General features: G+C 51.8%; 1 protein-coding gene across 1 annotated transcript in view; it reads left to right on the forward strand.

Annotated features, from left to right (window-relative positions):
• The window catches only part of LOC102433558 (homer protein homolog 2-like), a gene marked incomplete at its 3' end in the record, with an annotated part of 56,928 nt that extends 34,092 nt beyond the window's left edge, over positions 1-22,836 (forward strand). The window contains 5 exon segments of the mRNA XM_014449615.2: positions 1,981-2,137; positions 14,359-14,425; positions 14,428-14,451; positions 14,454-14,488; positions 22,744-22,836. Of these exon segments, the coding sequence (XP_014305101.2) occupies positions 1,981-2,137; positions 14,359-14,425; positions 14,428-14,451; positions 14,454-14,488; positions 22,744-22,836 (376 nt within the window).
• Positions 22,837-23,218: the final 382 nt, after the last annotated feature.

The raw sequence follows: 23,218 nt of genomic DNA on the forward strand, positions 1-23,218 counted from the left end.
ATAAGCTACTCAGGCCCCTGCCGGGGAGAGCCAGGTTCCTGGGGGCGAGGCTGGGGCCGGGACACTTGTATTGGTAGTTGAAGTGCCCCAGCTAATTGCCATCGGAGGTCTAAGGTGCTGCAACCCGATCTCTCTCCCTGGGTGTGGAGGGCACGAGGGAAGGTCTGGAAGCCCCATCCTTCTGGGGGGGGGACTTGTTAGTGCTCTGCACAAGGGAGGCAGGGTTTTAGCACAATTCAGTCCTTTAAAAACCCCTTCCCACCGCTCCCTCCTCTCCCGTGTGCCGGAGAATCCCACGTGATCTAGTGTCTTCCTCTGCGGTGGGGAACTTACACAAGTAGCAAAATACGCTGCCTGGGCCAGCAGCAGCACAGCTGGGCCTCCAGATGTCAGCTTGCCCACGTGGGCTGGGTTGGGAGAGCTGTGTTCATGCGCACGCGCCCCCCAGGCTGCCCTCGACAGCAGATGCGGCAGCTGCAGGGAGAATATTCCTGTTGTTTCTACAGCGCTCAGCCTGTGCTGGAGGGTGTCGATTAGGGTTGAGTGAGTGGGTGAACTCGGTCGCTGTTGGTAGCCCACATTCCCAGAGGCACTTCTCCTGCTCCCAGGACCTAGAAGGAAAGATCCAGGGGCCAGGAATGCTGGTGCCCGCGCTCTGGAAAGCAGGCCTCGCGAAGCAGCTGTGTTGAGGGGGCACAAGGAGAAATGGTCATGCCAACGGGTTCTGCGTTTCTCTGCACCCGCGGTGGGTGGTTGCTGCCCGTATTCCTGGTGGGGTTCAGGGCCCCTTGGTGGATGCACAGAGGGCACCTGGCTCTCCTGGGAACGTTTCCTTAGAAAGAGCTTTGTTCCCAGTAACCAGCCTCCTCGTCACCACGGTTCAAAGGCCGCTTTGCCTAAAACCACTCCATCTAGAGACCAGAGTTCTTCACTTTTCCCTTTTGATTTTTTTTGTCTCCCTTTGGGTGCCCTTTTATGTCAATCTCTTTTGACATTTTAAGGATTAAAAAAATTAATTTGTCTAAGTTACCGTTGGATTTAATTTTTACAGAGTACTTATGAACTCTGTAGCATTTTAATGAATGATGGGGTGGTTTTTACGTTCTGGTGGCAATCCCCCCGCACTCCCACCCCCCACCCATTTTATCTTATTTTGAACACTTAAGGATTTTTGAGCCAGTTTGCCTGAAGATCTTTTTTTCAAAGATAAGTATTTTGTAGTGAGTCTGTTTCATTTTGTTACTTTGTAAATAGAAATTTAAAATATGAAACAGTGAAATCTATTATAATTTTTATACATCTGCCTTCTCTCTTAATGCTCTTTGTCAAGATCTAACTAATTCTCCACTCAACAGAAAAATAGATAATGTGCTAACAGTTAATAATCACATGAAGAATTGACAGGTGTGTGGAATGAAAAAGCAGCAATGTAGAGGCAAGAATAGCCAAAGAGAAAGATTTGATGAATTTTACATAAAACTCAAAGGGTCCATAAGTTGGAAACATAAAATTTTAAGGCTTGGCCAGTTATGAATGAATGCATCATTCATAAAATGCTTTGGATTTGAGAAACACTTAACAGAAATAGAATATGAGGTTACAAATGGTTAGCAAAATCCTAACGTTAGTGCAGAATCTCCCACAATAAATTTGTTGCAAATTCCTAAAAATGCCAACAGGATATCAGAAAAAAAATAGGACAGTTGACGGGGTGCAGAAACTCTCACTGGACAAGGAGTTGCATTTTAAGCGAATGGATTATTATGCCAGCTGCCCACAGCCCCTGGGTGTTAGGTTTCCGTAAGGACTTCTCTGGTGTCTCTCCCCTCTCTTCCCTTTTCTTATCTTAATTGTCCTCATGCATATGTATCTTTCCCTATAAGCGATTAAAATCTTTGGGAATAGTAGGTGGCTTATAAATAATAAATTATACATAAAGTCACGCGCCATCCATTCACGCGCCCCTCTCTCGTCTTGCAGAGAACAGCCCATATTCACCACACGCGCGCACGTCTTCCAGATTGACCCCACCACCAAGAAGAACTGGGTGCCTGCGAGCAAGCAGGCTGTCACCGTCTCCTACTTCTACGATGTCATCAGGAACAGCTATCGGATCATCAGTGTGGATGGAGCCAAGGTACCACCCCACCGGCTGATTTTAACATTCACAGTCGCGTATGTTTCATCTAAAGCAGCGGTTCTCAACCTTCCTCATGCCGCGGCCCTTTCATACAGTTCCTCATGTGGTGGTGACCCCCAACCATAAAATTGTTTTCGTTGCTACTTCATAACTGTAATTTTGTTACTGTTATGAATCGTCATGTAAATATCTGATATGCAGGATGTATTTTCATTGTTACAAATTGAACATCATTAAAGCATCGTGATGAATCTCAAAAACAATATGTAATTATCTATGTGTTTTCCGATGGTCTTAGGCGACCCCTGTGAAAGGGTCGTTCAACCCCCAAAGGGGTCGCGACCCATAGGTTGAGAACCGCTGATCTAAAGCCAGGTGATGGATTTGGAAAGTGGAGGGAAAAGGATGCACCCCAAATCCTGCCACCTTCACACAGGTGTTATTGTGATAATGTCTTATAATCACATATCCTGCTTTTCTTTTTCCATTTAAAATTATGGCAAATGAAGAAAAAAGATTTCCCTGTTACCATATTGTCTTTATAACTCGCATTTCGATGCCCATGTAATCATTCCACCAATGCTCTATAATGTCCTTAATCTCTCCCTTTATGGTTAGATACTTAAGTGGCTTCCAGTTTTTTACTACTATAGATAATGAGCATCTTCATGCAACCAATGTCCTCATCTGATCATCGAACAGACCTATTGCTTTCTTTTGGACATTTCCTTAGGATGGATTCCTGGAAGTAATATATTAACACTTTATAGATCTTTTTTAAATATGTTTTTTTATTGTTGATAGTATTACCGATATCTCCCATTTCCTTCCCTCTTTCCCCCCCTCCTCCCACCCTTTACCCCCAAACCCCAGGTCTTTATTTCCCATGTCCATGGGCTATACATATTATAGGTATAGAAGTTCTTTGGTTTAGCTCATCTCGTCCCCAACCCGACCTGTCAGTCTATTCCATCCCTCCCTGCTTCGGATCTTATTTTGTTGATCAGTTCATTTTGTTCATTCGATTCCACAAATGAGTGAGATCATGTGATATTTTTCTTTCTCAGTTTGGCTTATTTCACTTAGCATAATGTTTTCTAGGTCTATCCATGCTGTCCCAAAGGGTAAGGGATCCCTCTTTTTTATAGCTGCATAGTATTCCACGGTGTGAATGTCCCACAGCTTTTTTATCCACTCATCTACTGATGGGCGCTGGGGCTGTTTCCAAATCTTAGCTATTATAAATAACGCTGCTATGAACGTAGGGGCACATATATCCTTTCTGATTGGTGTTTTGGGGTTTTAGGATATATTCCCAGAAGTGGGATCACTGGGTCAAACAGCAGTTTCACTTTTAATTTTTTGAGGAAACTCCATACTGTTTTCCACAATGGCTGCACCAGTCTGCATTCCCACCAGCAGTGCACGAGGGTTCCCTTTTCTCCACATCCTCACCAGCACTTGTTGTTTGTTGATTTGTTGATGATAGCCACTCTGACAGGTGTGAGGTGATAACTCATTGTGGTTTTAATTTGCATTTCTCTGATGATTAGTGACTTTGAACATTTTTTCATGTGTCTCTTGGCCATTTGTATGTCCTCTTTGGAGAAATGTCTATTCAACATGTTATAGCTCTTGATGGATATTGCCAACTTGCTCCCCAAAGAGGCCTTTCTTCCAGCATGTCTGAGAATGCCACCCTTGCCAGCACTGGGTATCATATCTAGTCTGGTTTTGGTGTTCTTAGGCACAGGAGTTGATTTTAATAAGTGATTTGGAATATTTCTTGAAATACATTTTTTCCTGGTTACTTTCATTATTCTCTCTGCCTTGATATTTTTGCTACATTATATGGAAGCAGAATAAAAAGGGATAGCAGTAGAAGTATCACTAGATTTGCAAAAGAAAAAATGTCCTGCTGCTTTATAATCTGTTTTCATCCTGCTGGACATTCTTACATGGATTATCTGCTGTCAAATGAAATGTATCTGAGGCTGAATTTCCCTCTAAACCACCTCTTCATCTCCATTTCTCAATCACTTGGACTAAAAAAAAAGAAAAAAAGGAGGTTGGAAGAAAGAAAGGAAAAGAAAGAGCCTAGCGTTGGCTGGTTTGGCTCAATGGATAGAGGGTCAGCCCATGGACTGCAGGGTCCTGGGTTCAATTCTAGTCAAGGGCACGTACCTCGGTTGCAGGCTCAAGCCCCTGCCCTGGCCCCGGGCCCAGGTGCGTGCAGGAGGCAACCAATCGATGTGTCTCACATCAATGTTTCTCTCTGTCTCTCCCCATTCCCTTCCACCCTCTCTAAAATCAATGGGGAAATATCCTCAGGTGAGGATTAACAAAACAAAACAAAAAAATGAAAGAGCCTAAAGTCATTCCCTTTTGAATTGGTCAGAGCAATTTTTTTGTGTCTCACATTTATGCCTGATATTTTGTTTCAAGGCCATAACTCTTTTCCTGGAACAGTTTTGCTCAGAGCTTTGCATAGTCTCCGGACTGGCCTCCTCTCCCACCTGTAGTCCATCCTGCCCGCGGCCTCCAGGTCAGCACTCCCAGGCAGTCGGCAGCAGCGGGCTGGAGGCTGGGAGTAGAATGGGGCCTGCTCATAGGCTCCCGCCTCAACCTCAACCGTGGACCAGAAGGCTCTGAAAGCCTCCATTGGAGGACCAGCCCCTTCCACCCCCAAGGAAAGGCATGAGAGCCTGCTGGTGCCTCCTATCTCTCTTTTTATAAAATATATTTTATTTATTTCAGAGAGGAAGGGAGAGGGAGAGAGAGCGAGAGAAACATCAATGATGAGAGAGAATCACTGCCTCCTGCACGCCCCCCCGGGAACTGAGCCCACACCCCGGGCATGTGCCCTGACCAGGAATCCAACTGTGACCTCCTGGTTCATGGGTCGACACTCAACCACTGAGCCACACCAGCCGGGCTGATGTCTTGATGAGGCTTCTGTTTTAAGGCAAAATTCTCCCCTCAGCCTGTGTTCTCTGGGCCTCCTCTTAGATAAAGGCGGCTTAGATTAAGGCGGCTTGGCCCCGGGATACTTTCTCGTCCTCCCAGTTGCCACAACCCTTCCTCCGTGGCAGGAAGGGGGCCTAGAGTCCTCACTTTACAGCTGAGGTCAAGGAGAGGCGGTGCCCGGCCTGGCTGGCTGCTGCCTGTGCCCAGGTCCTTCGGGTCGCAGCAGGCGTCCCCGGCTGGCACCACGTCGTGCAGGCCGTGCGTCGGGTAGAAACAGCTGGCCTGGCCAGCATGCCCACGGAGACGCAGGAACTGGTGCTCCCGTCTAAGCAAGCAGGACGGCAACACTGGGCCGGGTTCTGGTGAGCGTGCAGGATGCGTGAAAGGGCCTGGCACGCGGCAGGCAGCACTTGTGTTGGGTTGAATGTCTGAAAGCTGCCTTTATTTTTTTTTCTTCTGGGAGAGATGGCGATACCACGGTTGTATTGTGTTGCCACGTGCCCGCTCTGGGCCTTTGAGCCGGAGTCTCCGGACTCCGCCAGGATGTCCCGATAGGGTTGGTGAGTCAGGCCCCCCGGCTTCCCTTTATCTATCGATTCTGTCACTTCATCCGCCATCCGTCAGGCGGGGTTTGCACTGTTGTCAGCTGAGTTATAAGTACAGATAAAGCTGCTTTCTTAGAGGAAGTGCTTCAGCCCCGTTAGCTGGGTTTTCAGTAATCTGTCAAAGTGTCAGCCACGGCACCGCGCGGCTCTGCGGTCCCGAAGGCCGTGACAGCTGCTGGGTCCCGGCCAGACGCGTCAGCGGTGAGAAATCAGAGGGGTGCAGGGAGGTGGGCTGACCCCTCGCCGCAGAATGGGGCTAATTTAGACTCAGTGTGGGGGATCCATCAAGTCCCACAGTCACCTAAAAAGTGGGCATTGGAAACCCCCGCCATGGGGGCCCCCTGGGATTCAGAGAGGGAGCCCGCGGCTCTCAGACCACCCCTCCTCTGGCACCTGCCGCCTGCCCTTCCCGGAGCCCCCCCAGAGTTCCTGCCTTACCACCAGGCACACGACCACGACAGGGCCGCCTTCTGCAAAAGGGAATATTTTCTGTGGGAGCAAAGGCCCAGGTGGGAAGGTGGGGGCGGGTGGGCCTTAGTCATTTAGTTACTGTGGCTGCCACTTGGGGCCAAGGCTGGGGAGCAAGGGCCCTGCCCTGAGGACGGGAACAGAGCACTGGACGCCACCTCCGCCCGCTGGACCTTTATATAAAACCAGCAGCCTAGGCCTAGATCGGACCCTGTGCCTGCAGCGGCCATAAGCTCAGCCGGGGTGTGGAGAGTGGAGAGGAACCCAGGATGGTGACCCCACAGGGTGGTAGCAGCTGTTACTGTCTAGTATCTACGGCCTCCCCCTCCCCACCCACGGCCAAGTTCCCAACCCCCCAGCCCCAGCCTCCGCCTGCCTGCATAAGCCAGACGGACCTCCTTCCTTCCCAGGGACTGGAATAGGGGCGGTGTCCCCAGTGATGCATTGACAGGGCTCTTGTCTGCTGCCCTTGGCCGCCCCCTGACCCCCCAGTACCACATCGGGACAACACACTCTGTTTTAGGCCTGTGATCCCAAATGTTGATCTGAACTGAGATGACAGATGCTTCTAGGCTTTGGGGCTGTGTCCTGAGCCTCGGGCTGCACCTCTGCCTTGGGCAGGTCTGGGGCCCAGGTCCTGCCGCTCCCTGTCGGCCCGGCCACATCAGGCCCATGACCTGGCGCCTCTGCCTGCTGCTCCTGGGCCAGCTGCCCCCCCAAGGTGGGAGGCCGGGAGGGAAGCTGCCCCCCCACCCAAGTGGAAGTTGCTCGTGTGGAAGGGACTTGGAGGTCGTTGTGAGCAAAGGTCACAGCACACTGAGCTGCTGAGTCAGCCACAGGTAGCCCGCGGGGCACAGTCTCGTGGCGGGAGGAGGGGCAGCCAGCGGCTCCAGCAGCTGTCGCTCCACACAGGGTACCGAGGGCAGGCTCCTCGCTCGGGCCAACCCTGCGCCGTGTTTACTGGGGGAAGGAGGCGTGAAGGTCTCTCCTTCCCCAGAGAGCACTTGGCTCGGCTCATCATGGGACGAATCTGGGCTCAGGCCCGTGGTTCATTCTTCCTGAAACTCTAAGAGGCTGCTTCTCCTCAGAGACACTGTTTCACGTGTCAGTCCCAGCTGCTGCTGGAGACACCACGAGGCAGGCTTACTGGGATGCTCCGCCCAGCCTGGCCCGACTGTACAGTTACACGGATCCCCTTCCGTGCGTGAGGCTGCCCCATCACTGCCCTCTGTGAGGCCCGGGGAGCAGGCCTGGCTTGTCTTTGGAGTCCCGGCCCCCAGCCAGCGTGGGCAATGCCACCGAGTGGGTGGGTGGGGAGTTAGGTGATGAGGGCAAGCTGGCCGCGAGCTCGCCAGGCCGGTGCTAGCTGTGCCGTGTCCACAGGAGGACAGTGGGCAGGGGTAGGGCCACTACCTAGAGCAGCGGTTCTCAACCTGTGGGTCGCGACCCCTTTGGGGGTCGAACGACCCTTTCACAGGGGTCGCCTCAGACCATCGGAAAACACATATAATGACATATTGTTTTTGTGATGGATCACGATGCTTTCATTATGTTCCATTTGTAACAATGAAATGGGGGGTCACCACAACATGAGGAACTGCATTAAAGGGTCTCGGCATTAGGAAGGTCGAGAACCACTGGCCTAGAGGGAACCAGGATCGGAGCCTCGGACTGTCACCCAGGTCGGCTGTGCGCGTGGACGGCTGGGAGCCCCTTGCGGGTGCCTCGCAGACCCAGCTTCCGGAGCTCTGAGACGAGTCGTGGCAGCGCCAACAGCCGTGTGATCCATGGCGGGTTTGGAGGGCTCCATTTCCAGAGCGTGTGGTAGCTGAGCCGTCGGCCCTTGGTTTCACGGTGCTGCTGGCACTCGCACAGGCCGGGTTAGTCATCGCATCCTTGGGAGCCGCGGCCGCGCCCGTGCGCAGGACTGGCCTGGAGCAGGTGTTTCTTGCGGGAGCTCTGGATGGCGCTGCTGCCCGTGGCTCTAGTTATTTATAGGATCACAGGAACCTATATTGGGAGAGACCTTTGAGGTCACCCGTTCTATAGGGGTTCAGCAACACCCACCGGGCAGCCAGCACTGCCTGGCGGGACCGTGGGAGGCTCGACGCCTCTGCAATCTGACTTGCGTGGTGTTTTCTTTTGGAAATGCAAAATTGCTTCCAAAATCACAGTCAGGGTCCCCCCGCCCATCACTACAGTGTCCTCTTCTGGATAAATACAGGCACCTTCTGTTCAGGGAGCAAGCACATGGGAGGTTCTCAGCACACAGTAGGTTTTCAGCGCACGTTGGTTTCTTTCCTTCCCTGACTGTGGTGAGCAGCAAAGGACAGAAGCATCTGTTAGCATCTGCTTTGGAAGCCGGCAGCGTGGCTTCCAACGGCTGTAACAGGGTCCCAGCCTCTGGTGGAAAACATCCAACTTCCTCCAACTTCCCCCTCCCTGGGCGTGGGAAAGACTTTCCATGAAGAGGAGTTTGGGGGACCTATTTCCCATTTTGTTTTATTTTTTATTTTATTTTTAATTTTATTGATTTTTTACAGAGAGGAAGGGAGAGAGATAGAGAGTCAGAAACATCGATGAGAGAGAAACATCGATCAGCTGCCTCCTGCACACCCCCCACTGGGAATGTGCCCGCAACCCAGGTACATGCCCTTGACTGGAATCGAACCTGGGACCCTTCAGTCCGCAGGCCGATGCTCTATACACTGAGCCAAACCGGTTTCAGCCCATTTTGTTTTTTAAATATATTTTTACTAGAGGCCTGGTGCACAAAAATTTGTGCACTCCAGGGGTGGAGGGGGGTCCCCCAGCCCAGTCTGTGCCCTCTCACAGTCTGGGACCCCTCGGGAGATAACGACCTGCTGGCTTAGGCCTGCTCCCGGGTGGCAGAGGGCAGGCCCAATCCCTAGGTGCAGCCCCTGGTCAGGCTCAGAGCAGGGCCGATTGGGGAGTTGGGGCGCCACCCCGTCATGCACAGCGCAGGGCGGATCGGGAGGTTGCGATGCCACCCTCAGTCACACTCAGGGTAGGGCCGATTGGGGGGTTGCGGCGCCACCCCCTGTCATGCACAGAGCGGGGCCGATCAGGGGGTTGGGGTGCTGCCCCCTGTCACTCACAGAGCAGGGCCAATCAGGGGGTTGGGGCGCTGCCCCCTGTCACTGACAGAGCAGGGCCGATCAGGGGCTTGGGGAGCTCCCCCCTGTCACTCACAGAGTAGGGCCGATAGGGGAGCTGGGGCACCGCCCCCTGTCACACACAGAGCAGGGCCAATGGGGAGGTTATGGCTCTACCCTGCCACACACAGAGCAAGGCCCGTGGAGGGGGATTGGGGCGCCACCCTCTATCACCCACAGAGCAGGGCCGATCAGGGGGTTGGGGCGCCACTACTGTCACACTCAGGGCAGGGCCGATGGAGAGGTTATGGCTCTACCCTGTCACACACAGAGCAGGGCCCGTGGGAAGGGGGGGGTTGGGGCGCCGCACCCTGTCACACACAAAGCAGGGCCGATCAGGGGGTTGGTGCGCCGCACCTTGTCAAACACAGAGCCGCAGGGCAATCAGGGGATTGGGGCACTCCCCCCTATCAGGCACAGAGCAGAGCTGATCAGGGGGTTTGGGCGCTGCCCCCTGTCACGCTGATCCCGGTGCCAGGAGCCTCGCTGCTCCGCTGATCCCGGTGCTGGGAGGCATATTACCCTTTTACAATATAGGATAGAGGCCTGGTGCATGGGTAGGGGCTGGCTGGTTTGCCCTGAAGGGTGTCCTGGATCAGGGTGGGGGTCCCCACTGGGGTGCCTGGCCAGTCTGGGTGAGGGGCTGAGGGCTGTTTTCCGGAAGCGGGTGACTGAAGCTCCCGACCGCTCCTTTTTTTCTTTTTTTTTTTTTTTTTAATTCTGGGCCAGCTTTAGCTCTGAGGCCTCACTGCTGAAAACATCGATACAATGTTGCGGTCCACCTGGCTGAATGAAAGCCGGTTTCTGGGGTTTTGTTTAGCTTCTTATTTGCAACATAGTACATAGTTGCTTAGAGTTGCAGCTGAGAGGCCGGCAGCGGCAGGCGGGGAACGTTGGAGTCCGCAGTCACTGGAGCAAGCAAGTCTCCCTGCTTGCTTCAGTGCATGGCTGCCGGCCGCCATCTTGGCTGACAGTTAATTTGCATAAGGATATGCTGATTAGCCAATGGGAAGGGTAGCGGTCGTATGCTAATTACCATGTTTCTCTTTTATTAGTGTAGATTGATTTCAGAGAGGAAGGGAGAGGGAGAGAGAGAGAAGCCAAGCCAGCTGGGGCTGGTAGTAATTTTTTAATGAGCCACATAGTCTGTGGCAGCCATTCAGCTTTCTCTTGTAGCAAGAACCACAGCCACAGACCAGTGTGTAAACGGATGGCTGTGGCTGTGTGCCAATAAAACTTTATTTACAAAAGCAGACCGCAGGTACACCTGGCCAGAGGGCTATACTAGTTGGTGGATCCCTGTGCTCGGTAATATATTATTTAGTTTTGGGTGTTTTAGGCTTTCATGTACATAGAATTGTCCTGGAGACCTATACTGTATGTCTGGTTTTGTGACTTCCTTTTTATTTTTTTACATCATGTTAAATGTTTGTGATTCAGCCAAGTTGGTGCCTGCAGCCTTGGCTCATGTCCACCGCTGGGCAGCACTTCACTGCATGGACGCAGCCCAGCTGGTGCCTTCTGCTGGCGGTGGGCGTGCTTTTTGCGAACACGGCTACTGTGATCACCTGTGTCCCTTTGCCCTGCTTTCCCCACGCGAAGCTTTCTCTCAGGTGTACACCGAGGACTGGGATGGCCGGGTGGCTGGGAATGTGCCCTTTTCACGTGATCCGAGGAAGCCACATTGGTTTCCACAGTGGCTTTGCCGTTTTATGAGCTCCTGTTGCCCCACATCCTCGCCCGACCCTTACTTCGTGTCATCAGACATATTCTGAATGTAATGGTACTATAGTTTCACCCTAGCCGGTTTGGCTCAGTGGATAGAGCATCGGCCCAAGGACTGAAAGGCCCCGGGTTCGATTCTGGTGAAGGGCACAAACCTTGGTTGCAGATTCCCCGGCCCTGTTTGGGGTGCGTGCAGGAGGCAACCAATCAATGTCTCTCTCACGTGGATGTTTGTCTCTGTCTCTCCCTCTCCCTTCTCTCTCTAAAAATCAATGGAAAAATATCCTCGGGTGAGGATTAACAACAGCAAACAATGGCGGTACAGTTTCCACATTCCTAGTGAACTTGAGCTTATGACTTAAGTCCTCTCTGGGCTCGCAGGAGGGGGCCCATGCGCCTGCCCCGAACCAAGCCTCCCTGGCCCCAGGCCCCATCCCCTCACCCCCACCCCCAGGATGGCCCCCTCCCCCACACACCTGAACAGGCAGACCCAGAGCAGACAAAAGGCCTTTCATAGGTGCCTGCTTTCTTTCACCTCCTCATTCATGCTGAGGAGGGCGAAAGTCAGAAACAGGCAGAGCCTCAGAGCGACACTGAAGCCCTGAGGGGGCTTCCGGTGCGAGGCAGGGACCGGAGGACAGGGGAGGTTCGTGCCCAGAAGGAGCGGATCCGGAGGAGCTGCCTGTCCAGCTTCGCAGGAGGACTTGTCTCGGTGCCTGAGCCACGTGCAGCCCAGGGTGTTCGTGGGAAGTGAAGGGAGAAGGGCCTGGTTGACCGTTTTGGCAGCGTGGTCGCTCCCGCTGTCAGTCGGCTGCTTTGAGAAGGTCAGCGTGCTGGGTTTCCCGGGAGAGCAGCCAGCGGTCGGCTCACTAATTGTGTAGCAAAGGGCTTACTGTGAGGGCGTTGTTGAGTGTAAAGGATCCTGTAGAAGAAAAATGATGGCTCTGGCTCTCCTCCCCCCCTTTTCCCCCCTCCCGCCTCGACCTAGGAAGCTCCAAAAGCCCCAGGGCCTTTGGTGAGCTGTCTGAGAGCCAGGGCTTTGCCAAGCCTGCAGGACCCGCCTGGGGGATTGCAAGAGCAGCCGGTGGGAGGAGCAGGCTTCCTTCGCCTCCTTGGCTGACCTCCCGCGCCTGGGATCCTGTAGGTTGTGTTTGGGAAATGCCTGGGCTCCTTGATGCTGGTGACAGAATGAGAGGTCGCCGTGCTGACCCAGGACCAAAGCCACCCCCCTGCCCCTGGGAGCAGGCCTGTCCGTCGGGGATGAGGGGGCAGAGGCACTCCCACCGCAACATGAGGCCTCGGTGGTGCGTGCCCCGTGCAGGTGTGTGGGTGGGAGGGACGTCCTGGGGATGGGGGTGAGGAGGGGGGGCCTGGGGACTGAGGGAGGCTTAGTTCTCGTTTTATACACAGTGATTATGCTGCTTAGCAGACGTCCAAGAATCCCTGATTTCCAAGGGCGCTTTTTCTGGAGTGTTTCTTAGAGTCTTAGGGCTTCCAAGGATTTCTGTCAGAGGGAGCCTATTACTGAGACTTTATGACACATCGGTTCTTTGGTGACTGTTTGTTTACCTGTCTCTACCCTCTTCCTGGCCACCTGCAAGGTGAAGAGCAGGAATCGGGACTCATTCATCTTCGTGTCTGTGCTGGCAGCATGCCTGGCGTGCAGTGCAGAGAGGAAGCTGTGCCGAATGAATGAGTGATCACCGCGTGCTGGAGGTCCTCCTCCCACCCCTCCTGACTCATCCTCTGCCTTGTTCCGGCCCCGAGAGGCTGGCCTGCGGGGCCTCTGGCTTCTGCTTGGGTTTGGCCGATGGCAGGAGATCAGAGGCAAGGGGGCGAGGGTGTTTGCTTTGCTGGTGTGTCTCCCACAGAAGGTCACCTCTCCTTTCATGGCAGCCTGCTCTCCAGGACTCTCTCCTTCCACGTCCTATAGCCTCTTTTAAAAAAAAAAAATATATATATATATATATATTGATTTCAGAGAGGAAGGGAGCGGGAGAGAGATAGAAACATCAGTGATGAGAGAATCATTGATTGGCTGCTTCCTACACATCCCCTACTGGGGATCGAGCCCACAACCCAGGCATGTGCCCTTGACCAGACTCGAACCCGGGACCCTTTAGTCTGCAGGCTGATGCTGTATCCACTGAGCCAAACCAGCTAGGACTGGATATGATTTTTTAATTTTTTATATATATGTTTTAATATATTTTATTGATTTTTTACAGAGAGGAAGGGAGAAGGATAGAGTGTTAGAAACATCGATGAGAGAGAAACATCGATCAGCTGCCTCCTGCACACCCCCAACTGGGGATGTGCCCACAACCAAGGTACATGCCCTTGACTGGAATCGAACCGGGGACCCTTCAGTCCGAAGGCCGACACTCTATCCACTGAGCCAAACCGGTTAGGGCGGATATGATTTTTTTAAAAAATATTTTTATTGATTTCAGAGAGGAAGGGAGAGGGAGAGAGAGAGAGAGAAACATCAATGATGAGAGAGAATCATTGATTGGCTGCCTCCTGCAGGCCCCCCACTGGGGATCAAGCCCACAATCCGGACATGTGCCCTGACCAGGAATCAAACCATGACCTCCTGGTTCTTAGGTCAACGTTCAACCACTGAGTCACCCCGGCCAGGCCACATTCTATAGCCTCTTCATTCCCTCGTCCTTTTAGGCCATGGAGGGGCGATGGTCAGCACCAGGTCCCTCCCCTGTCCCTCACTCTCCCCACGCCCAGCTCATGCCTGCATACGTAGTCTCTTTGTAAATCCACCCTCCAAACATCATCCCACTTGGGGTGCATCCTTCCCTCCCTGTTGCGAAGCAGCGAGGCCCGATTGCTTATGGGCACTAAGTTGTTAGAGCTGGACGCTGGGACGCCAGGTGCTTAAAAAGGTACGACATGACGTTCTTCAGCGAACGTGTGACCTGGCTGGCCGTCAAGGGCAATTGGGTGCCTGGCAGCTTTGGACAAATGAAGAGCAATTTTGGAAACTAGACTTAGGAGAGACTTTCTCCCACTGGTGACTTGTAAGTTCTTGTTTTAGGCTGAGAGGCTGTGTTTAAGTCTCTGGCGTTGCCCTCATCGTAGCTGTGCACCTGACTCAGCGTGGGAGGTGCCAGAAGCGGGAGAAGTCGGGACGGATGTCCCGGTCGGGGAGGGTGGGGGGCCTGCATTCTGCGCCAGGTCCTGGCTTTACCCGCAGAGACAGCGAGCCACTGTGTGTCTAACTCGGTGTTCACATCTCCGCTCTCCGGCTGTCTTCCTGCAGGTGATTATAAACAGCACAATCACACCCAATATGACTTTCACCAAAACGTCGCAGAAGTTCGGGCAGTGGCCGACAGCAGAGCCAACACGGTGTTTTGTTTGGGTTTTCGTCGAAGCAGCAGCTGACAAAGGTAACGTGGCCTGTCCCCCCCCCCCCCCCGGACCCCCCACCCCCACCCCCACCCCCGGCCGTGCAGCGGCAGGGCCAGCCGGCGGGACGCCTCTGCCCGCAGCTCTGCCCCGTCTGGCCCGCAGGGCTGCCAGACCAGGTGACCTTTCAGACATGCCAGGTTCCTTGAAATGGAGATGTCACTTGGGAAAGGAAGGCATGTCCGACACGCTGCTCAGAGCCTGAGCCCAGCACCAGGAGGCGGCCGGCGCCGTCCCGCCCACGTGTCCGCCCTGCTCCCTGGGCAGTGTCAGCAGCAGCCGCTGGCCCTCTAGTTGGAGCTCTAGTCAGAGAGGGGGGGGTGAGGTGACACCTAATAGCACTTCTTTTTGTTTGTTTGTTTTTTGTTCATCCCCACCCGAGGATACTTTTCCATTGATATTTAGAAAGAGTGGAAGAGAGAGGGCGAGACAGAGAGAAACATCGATGTGAGAGAAACGCATCGATTGGTTGCCTCCTGCACGAGACCCGACCAGGGCCCGGGCTGGGGAGGAACCTGCAACCAAGGTACGTGCCCTTGACTGGACTCGAACCCGGGACCCTCTGGTCCGCTGGCCGACGCTCTATTCACTGAGCCACACCGGCCAGGGCTAATAGCAGTTCTTAACCTCAAGTCCCCACTGTTTAAGCTGTCACACAGTGTTTTCTTGTAGGAGAGGGTTCATAGTCTTGGTCTGCTCCTGCGAGGGTCTAGGACACACTCCCGATGCTCAGAGTGGTTTCGAGGCGCACATGGCGCTGGTCACAGACTCGGGGCCCAAAGGGCCTCACCCAGGCGATGAGAGGAGCTGAAAGCTGGTTTTAGGAAAACAGGCCCCCTTTCAGGGTGGTGGGAGAGCCCCCGCAGTTACTAAGGATACGGTGGTTGCAAGCGAGACTGGCTGGTGTATGTGACTCGGGAACCTCTTGAAAGAATGTCAGAGTAGCTGACGAAACCCAAGGAGAGTTCAAAGTCCAGGCCTGGGGGGGGGGGGAGGGGAGTGATGCTGTCTTCTGAAATGAAGAGGCTCAGGGAGATTTTGCTTAAAGTGGAAACAGGCATGATGCTGATTTCTTTTTTATTTTAATCTTTACTGTTGAAAGTATTACATATGTCCCCTTTTCCCCCCATCGACCCCCTCCAGCGTACCCTCCCCCCCAGACCCTCCCACCCCACTGTCTGTGTCCATGGGTTATGCAGCTATGCATACAAGGTCTTTGGTTGATCACCTCCCACCCACCCACCCTCCCCCGCCTTCCCTCCAACATTCCGCCCTCTGTTCCATGCTTCCTGTCTCTGGATCCACTCCATTCATCAGTTTGTTTTGTTATTAGATTCCACACATGAGTGAGATCATGTGATACTTGTCTTTCTCTGACTGACTTATTTCACTTAGCGTGATGCCCTCCAGTTTCCTCCATGCCGTCTCGAAGGGTAAGAGATCCTTCTGTCTTACTGCTGCACAGTATCCCCTGGTGTAAATGATGCTGGTTTCTTGCAAGAATGACACCAGAACTTCTGGCTGAAGTGGGCTGTGAGGATTTCCCGCCTTTCCACCCTGAATTAGTGTCTGTGGGGGGGAGGGGGCGGAACAACCCCTCCCCTGCCAGGTGGCCCCCTCCCACGCCTGCCTCACACCCCAACTCATTGGGCGGAAGCCTCAGGTCACTGGGAAAGGGCAAGACGTGGAGGCTCCCGTCAGAGACAGGGCACTGGCTGGGCTGCCTCAGGTCACACCCGCCCCGGTCCCACCCAGGGCCTGAGCTCACAGACACCCAGGATGGTCTGAGAACCCCCCCACACCCGCCCCCAGCTGCTTGGAACCATTTCTTCAAACTTTGGAGGAACCAGAGTAGGAAGGATAAAGGGGGAAAATTTTCAATGAAAAGACTCAAAAGAAGGAAGAACTCAAAACGGAAACAGAACAGGTTGTTAAAGCTCAGTGTTTGTGCCTCTGCGCACTGGAGAGACCCTGTCTGTGCTGCGTCCACGCGTGGCCACTTGTGACGTCTCCCCGACGGGCGACAACGTCCTGTCCTCACGGAGGAGTCCTCTTCCTGAGTCATTCCTGGAGGCCCGGCTCTGTGACCGTGCCTGCCTCTGCCGCAAAGACTTACCACAGGTCTCCTTTGTTCAAAATGTTTCCGATCAGCGGCCCCCTTCTCCGTGAAGGGAACGATTAACCACTCGCTGGTAAATCACCAGGAAGTGAGGCTGGCAGGCCTGCAAGTGGCAATTAGCTGGCAAAGGGGAGCTTGGGCTCAAGGGCTCCCAAGGCGTGTTGCTGAGGGCACAGCCGTGGCCAGATATGCCTGACCCCACGGAGCCGCCACCCACAGCCCGGGAAGGGGGCTTGGTAATCAAACACCATAATCGGCTGGATGAAGGGACACCACGTGGAGGTTCTCATTGAAGAACCCTGCATGCACACGCCTCTCTCCACCCCCCAGAAAGAAAATAGGTACCTTGATCTTGACTGCTTCCATATAAGGACTGCTGTGCCCCGTAACCAGCGAGCATCATGGGAACACTCTCTGCTCTTTAGATAGGCTTTCCAAAAATAATAGACGCCATGGATTCCCACAGGCAGCCCGGGCCCCGCCTGCCCACCCACCCACCGGAGGGGACGTGCTAGCTCAGCCGGCTGAGGGACACTGGAGGGGCACGTGCCTGTTCTGACAAAGGCAAGTGCTTATGGGAGGAGAACCAAGTGTAAGAACGAGCAAGTTTAGGTTCTAGCCCTAGCCAGTGTGGCTCAGTGGGTAGAGCACTGGCCTGCGGGCCAAAGGGTCCTAGATTCGACTCTGGTCAAGGGCACGTACCTGGGTTGTAGGCTCCTCCCCGGCCCGGGCCCTGCTCCGGGCTCGTGCGGGAGGCAACCAATCGATGTGTTTCTCTCACATGGATGTTTCTCTCTGTCTTTCCCTCTCTCTTCCACTCTCTCTAACAACCAATGGGAAAACATCCTCAGGTGAGGATTAAAAAAAAAAAGTATAGGTTCTTTCTGGCACCTGACCTTGAGATGTCACCTTCTAGGTTCCGTTCCATCTAATTCCTGGCAGAGAAAAGGGAACACACAGCTGTGACGGGGGGAGGGGGGGTGCAGGGGGCGGGTGCTGGGGCCCCGTGGTTGACCCGTCAAGGCCCTGGCACACACTGGCATTGGGTTTTGACCCATTTCAGTTATTTCATCTGTCATTCAAAGTGGTGTCCTCACGGTCACTTGGTTAACTCAGTGTCACCGTGAGAACGTTGCCCTGTCTCATACCATTCTGCCTCCTGAGTTAAGGGCCGTGTCTTTTCCTGGGGGGTATTAATCCTTTTGTGTTTCAGTTAGAGTGCTTTGGCTGCACGGATCAGAACCTAATCGTGGTGCTTAAGCAGACAGAACTATTCTCATTCGGAAGAGGAATCAGAGGCACGCGGCTGCCAACACTGGCACCCGCTCCGCCATGTTGGGTCTGAGGGCTCTGTGTGTGTTTGTTTTGTCGTTCATTGGCCTTTCCCTCCTGGTGATAAGATGACCTCTGCAGCTCTGTCCATCACATCTGCGTCATGGCAGGGGGGCCGAAGGGGGGGTGGTGGTCCACACAGCCTCCCTGTAAACGTCCTGGGCAGACTCCTTGGGTCTCATTGTCAGTCTTGGGTTCCTAGGCCATCCTTCCACTCCCCCAGAAAAAGGGGCCGGGGGGTGGGGTGTACAGAATTGGGTGCCATGATTGGCTTAGACCAGTTCTCATTCTTTTTTTTAAATATATTTTTATTGATTTCAGGAAGGAAGGGAGAGGGAGAGAGAGATATAAACATCAGTGGTGAGAGAGAATCATTGATTGGCTGCCTCCTGCACACCCCCTACTGAGGATGGAGCCCACAACCCAGGCCTGTGCCCTTGACCAGAATCGAACCTGGGACCCTTTAGTCCACAGGCCAATGCTCTATCCACTGGGTCAAGCCGGCTAGGGCCAGTTCTCATTCTTTATCACCTAGGAAATTTCCTGCTCCGGACAAATTTGAGATTCTGTTAAGCTAAAGGAAAAAAAGAAATGGCCTTTGACTGAGCAGCTAGGCAGTGTCTGCCACAGTGTCTTCAATTGCCAAGGCCAGAAAAGCCAGAAATAAAATGAAATAAATGTCTTTAGTTTTCTGTGATGGTGATGATACTTTCATTCTGATGAAAGTTATTACATTACCACTGCAGAGAATGGTCCTAATAAGTAAAAGAGAGAATTGGGCATACCTTTCAGACACCATTGTGGTTTGACTAGCCTTTGATTAATGGGTTTTATTTACAGGAATCTATTTTCAGGAAATAATTGTAACTGAGCACAGAGATTTAGCTATAAGGATTTTCCTTGCAGCATCATTTATAACAGTAAAAACAAACAAACAAAAAGCAAACCAACCTAAATGTCCAGCAGTAGGAAATTAGTTAGATAAACGCCAGTATGTCTTTTGGGGTAATATTGTACAGCAATTCAGACGATCTAATAGAAGATCCTGTAATTACATAGAGATATTAATGTCATCTTAGTAACTTCAAAAACAGTATAAAGTGAGATACAATCTAACTTCATTTTAGAAAAGAGATATGTGGGCCCGGCCGATGTGGCTCAGTGGCTGAAGGTCGACCTATGAACCAGGAGGTCACGGTTCAATTCCCAGCCAGGACACATGCCCGGGTTGCAGACTCGATCCCCAGTGTGGGGCGTGCAGGAGGCAGCCGATTCATGATTCTCTCTCATCACTGATGTTCCTATCCTTCTCTCCCTCTCCCTTCCTCTCTGATATTAATTAAAAATATACATATGAAAATATGTGTAACAGATGTATACATACAGATAGAAAAATAGCAGAAAGATATGTGGTTAGTGTTTACCTCTGGGTGGTGGGAGTATAGGTTTTAAAAAAATTTTTTAACGTTGCGTTCTAAATGTATAAGCACGTGTGCTTTTTTATAAAGGGGGCGGGGGGCGTCTTATAAACCTGAAGGCTTGGAAGGAGGGATGTTTCAGCCAAGGAGAGCCATCTGGCTCCTCTCTGGTTAACAAGTGCTTCTCCTCTCGCAGTGGGAGCTGGGGGGGAGCGTGCTCCCAGGGCGTCTGGATTGCTTCCAGTGCTCATTATTACAAATGAATCTGGGATCTTAATCTATCGAAGGCCTTTTTTTTTTTCATATTCTCAATTGTTTTCATAGAACAGTGTCCCAGAAGTGTTATCACAGAGCCAGTGGGCATGAATATTTTTTTTCGCTTGTGATACATTTCTCCAAATTGCTTCTCGAGGGGCTGCACCAATACCCCGCGCTCCCGGGAGTGTCCTGCCAGCTCCGGGCGTTGTGATGGTGTGTGAGTGTTCGGTGCCTGAGCCGGCAGAGCATGGGACCTCGTTATTCCGATTGGCATCTTCAGTGAGGCGGAGCCCCTTTTCTGTAGGTTGCTGACTTATTGTGGTTTTTTATTTGTGAGTCTTGACATTTCTCTGTTGGGGTTTGCATAATTGCCTTTTCAGTTTGCACAAACTCGGTGCTCTCCCCCTTGGGAGCGCCCCTCGCCTTTCCGTCCCCCTCGCCTTCCCCCAGGAGCGTGACTTTTCTCTCCCTTCCGCTCCAAGGGCCCTCCTCCTGCTTCTGCGACTTGCTTCCTGAGCCTACACAGCCAGGCTGGCTCACTTCCGCTACCTCTGTGACTTCCTAGATAAACTTTCTCTCATTAAAAAAATGTGCACAGCCCGACTGGTGTGGCTCAGTGGTTGAGCATAGACCCATGGGCCAAGAGGTCCACAGTTCGATTCCATTCAGGGCACATGCCTGGGTTGCGGGCTCGATCCCCAGTGGGGGGCGTGCAGGAGGCAGCTGATGGATGTGTCTCTCTCGTCGATGTTTCTCTATGTCCTTTCCCCTTCCTCTCTGAAATTAATAAAAACATATTATTTTTTTAATTTGCACAAACTCTTTCTTTACTGAAGATAATGGCCCCTTTGCTGTTGTACTAGCCTAGCTATGATATTTCCCCCAGGCACCGGTTTTCCTTCTGATTTACTCTTTTTCCTTGTATATTGAAAAACTTGACATTATTATGTCATCAAAAGATGTCACTTTTGGGATATGAAGCCCCATGGCTGTGGCTTTGTGTTGTGTGTGGTTTTTTTTTAAATTTAATTTTTTAAAATATGTTTTCACTGATTTCAGAGAGAGGGAGAGAGGGCTAGAAACATCCACGATGAGAGAAAATCATTGATTAGCTGCCTCCTGCACATCCCCTACTGGGGATCGAACCCACAACCCAGGCATCGGACCGTGACCTCCTGGTTCATGGGTTGACGCTCAACCACTGAGCCACACCGGCCGGGAGGCTATGGCTTTACTGATGGGCCTGCAGGGGCCACAGGGGCCAGAACAGCAAGACTGACCTTTCTGCTTCGACCAGGGTGCTAGGTTCACCAGCGTCCGCCATCTGGCGAGGGCTCCCCGAGCAGACCACCGTTGTCGGCCGTGTGAACGCGATCAGGGGGTAGCCTGTGCTCAGAGGTTCGTGAGTTCTTAGCAAAAGCCACGCGTTGTCGGTGGCCTTGTGACTGGCTTGCTTTTTTGTTTCTCAGCAACCGCATTCAGCTCTCGTGCTTTGTCACACCGGCACTGCCTGTCACCGAATGTTCTGTGCTCGCACAGTGTCCTTGCTAATTAAAATCAGTTGCCTTGTCAGTGACTGTAGGTCATGATTGGTGTGATTGTTCTGGGATTTTTAAGGATTTTTTTATCATGAAAATATTAAAACATTTTTTTAAACTTTGAGAGAGGTATGGTATAATAAACACCCGCGTACACATCGCCTTGTTGTTAACGTTTGCCACATTTCTTTATGTTTTATTGTAGAAAGAAGTACGTTAAATTACAGACATCAAAGAAAGCTCTTTAACTGCCTAAAAATTGCAGAATTTGTTTCTTAAAAAATGACATTTTTCAACATAACACCATTAGCACTTTTTTTTAAAAAAAATCTTCACCCGAGGATATTTCTTCCACTGATTTCTAGAGAGAACAGGAGGGAGGGGAGAGGCAGAGAGTGAGAGAAACATTGATGTGAGAGAGACACATCAATTGGTTGCCTCCCACATACGTCCCTACCAGGGTTGGGGAACCTACAACCAAGGTATGTGCCCTTGACCGGTAATCGAACCTGTGACCCTTTGGTCTGTGGGCTGATGCTCTAACCCAGGGGTCCTCAAACTTTTTAAACAGGGGGCCAGTTCACTGTCCCTCAGACCATTGGAGGGCCAGACTATAGTTTAAAAAAAAACTATGAACAAAGTCCTTTGCACACCGCACATATCTTATTTTGAAGTAAAAAAACAAAACGGGAACAAATACAATATTTGTATTTGCATGTGGCCCGCGGGCCATAGTTTGATTACCCCTGCTCTAACCACTGAGAAAACTGGCCAGGGAAACACTTTGGGGGGGGGGGGTAATATTTGTATTGATTTTTAGAGAGAAAGGAAGAGGGATAGAGAGAAACATCGATGAGAGAGAAACATCATCAATCTACTGCCTCCTGCACGCCCCCTACTGGGGATCAATGTGCCCTGACAGAGAATCAAACCGGTGACCTCTTGGTTCCCGGGTCGATGCTCGTCCACAGAGCCACACTAGCCAGGCAGGGCAACACTTGTAATAAAATTAATAGTGATTCTTCTTTGTCGTCTTGTCCAGTCCACAGTCACATTTCCCCTGTTGCTTATAGGTAGTCCATTCAAAACAGGGTTCAGTCATAGAGTATGTGCTGCATTTTGCTATTTGGCATTTTGGTATTTCATATCTTACGCTTTTAAAATCTAGAACAGTGTCTCCTCCCTAACTTTTTGGATTTTTTTTTTTATTGCATTGATTTGTAGGAATTCTTGGATCTTTCCTTAGACATGATGTTGCTTTCTTCCGATTCCTTCTGGGGTACAACTGAGCTACTTTTCTTGCCTTTGCATGAGTTACCGTTAACCAGGGGTGTCTGTTTCCGTCCTTCATCATCACACTAGCTTCAGTAGCTGCAGAATTGACCCGGATCAGACTTTGGCCAATGGTGTTTATTGGAAGAAGAGTTCCTTATATCCATTTCTTTTTATCTCAAGTAAAATCCTTCTTCAGGATCGGCACCGAATCGATTGGCCTAACACGGACGCAAGCTAATTAAGCTGCGTGAGGATTGTCAGCCACGACACCCTTCGTAACTGCTCTTCATGTTCAGTTCGCAGAGAAGTTCCAGGAGGTGAAAGAAGCCGCCAGACTCGCCAGAGACAAGTCGCAGGAGAAAATCGAGACGTCGAGTAACCATTCCCAAGTGAGTGATTTGTCCATGAGATAAAGCCGGGGCGATTCGTGGTCGAGTCTCTGTTCCTTGTCACTTTGACCAGAAACAGGGAATTTAGCAGCAGGGCATTTCCCCTATGGAGTTCCTTACTTTTTAAAAATCTTTATTGTTGAAAGTTTTACAAATGTCCCCTTTACTTCCCCACTGCCCCCCTCTAGGGCCCTCCCCACCCCAGGCCTTCACCACGCTATTGTCTGTGTCCATGGGTTATGCACGTATAGCCGCAGGGCATCTTGAAGGTTTTTTGACGTGTTCACACGAGGTGGACAGGACATGCATTCGTGAGACTCCTGACATTTTCAGGATGTGGTGATGCATTTTTTTAATATATATTTTTATTGATTTCAGAGAG

This window comes from Myotis lucifugus, unplaced genomic scaffold, assembly GCF_000147115.1.
Source record: "Myotis lucifugus unplaced genomic scaffold, Myoluc2.0 scaffold_1282, whole genome shotgun sequence".
NCBI lineage: Eukaryota > Metazoa > Chordata > Mammalia > Chiroptera > Vespertilionidae > Myotis > Myotis lucifugus.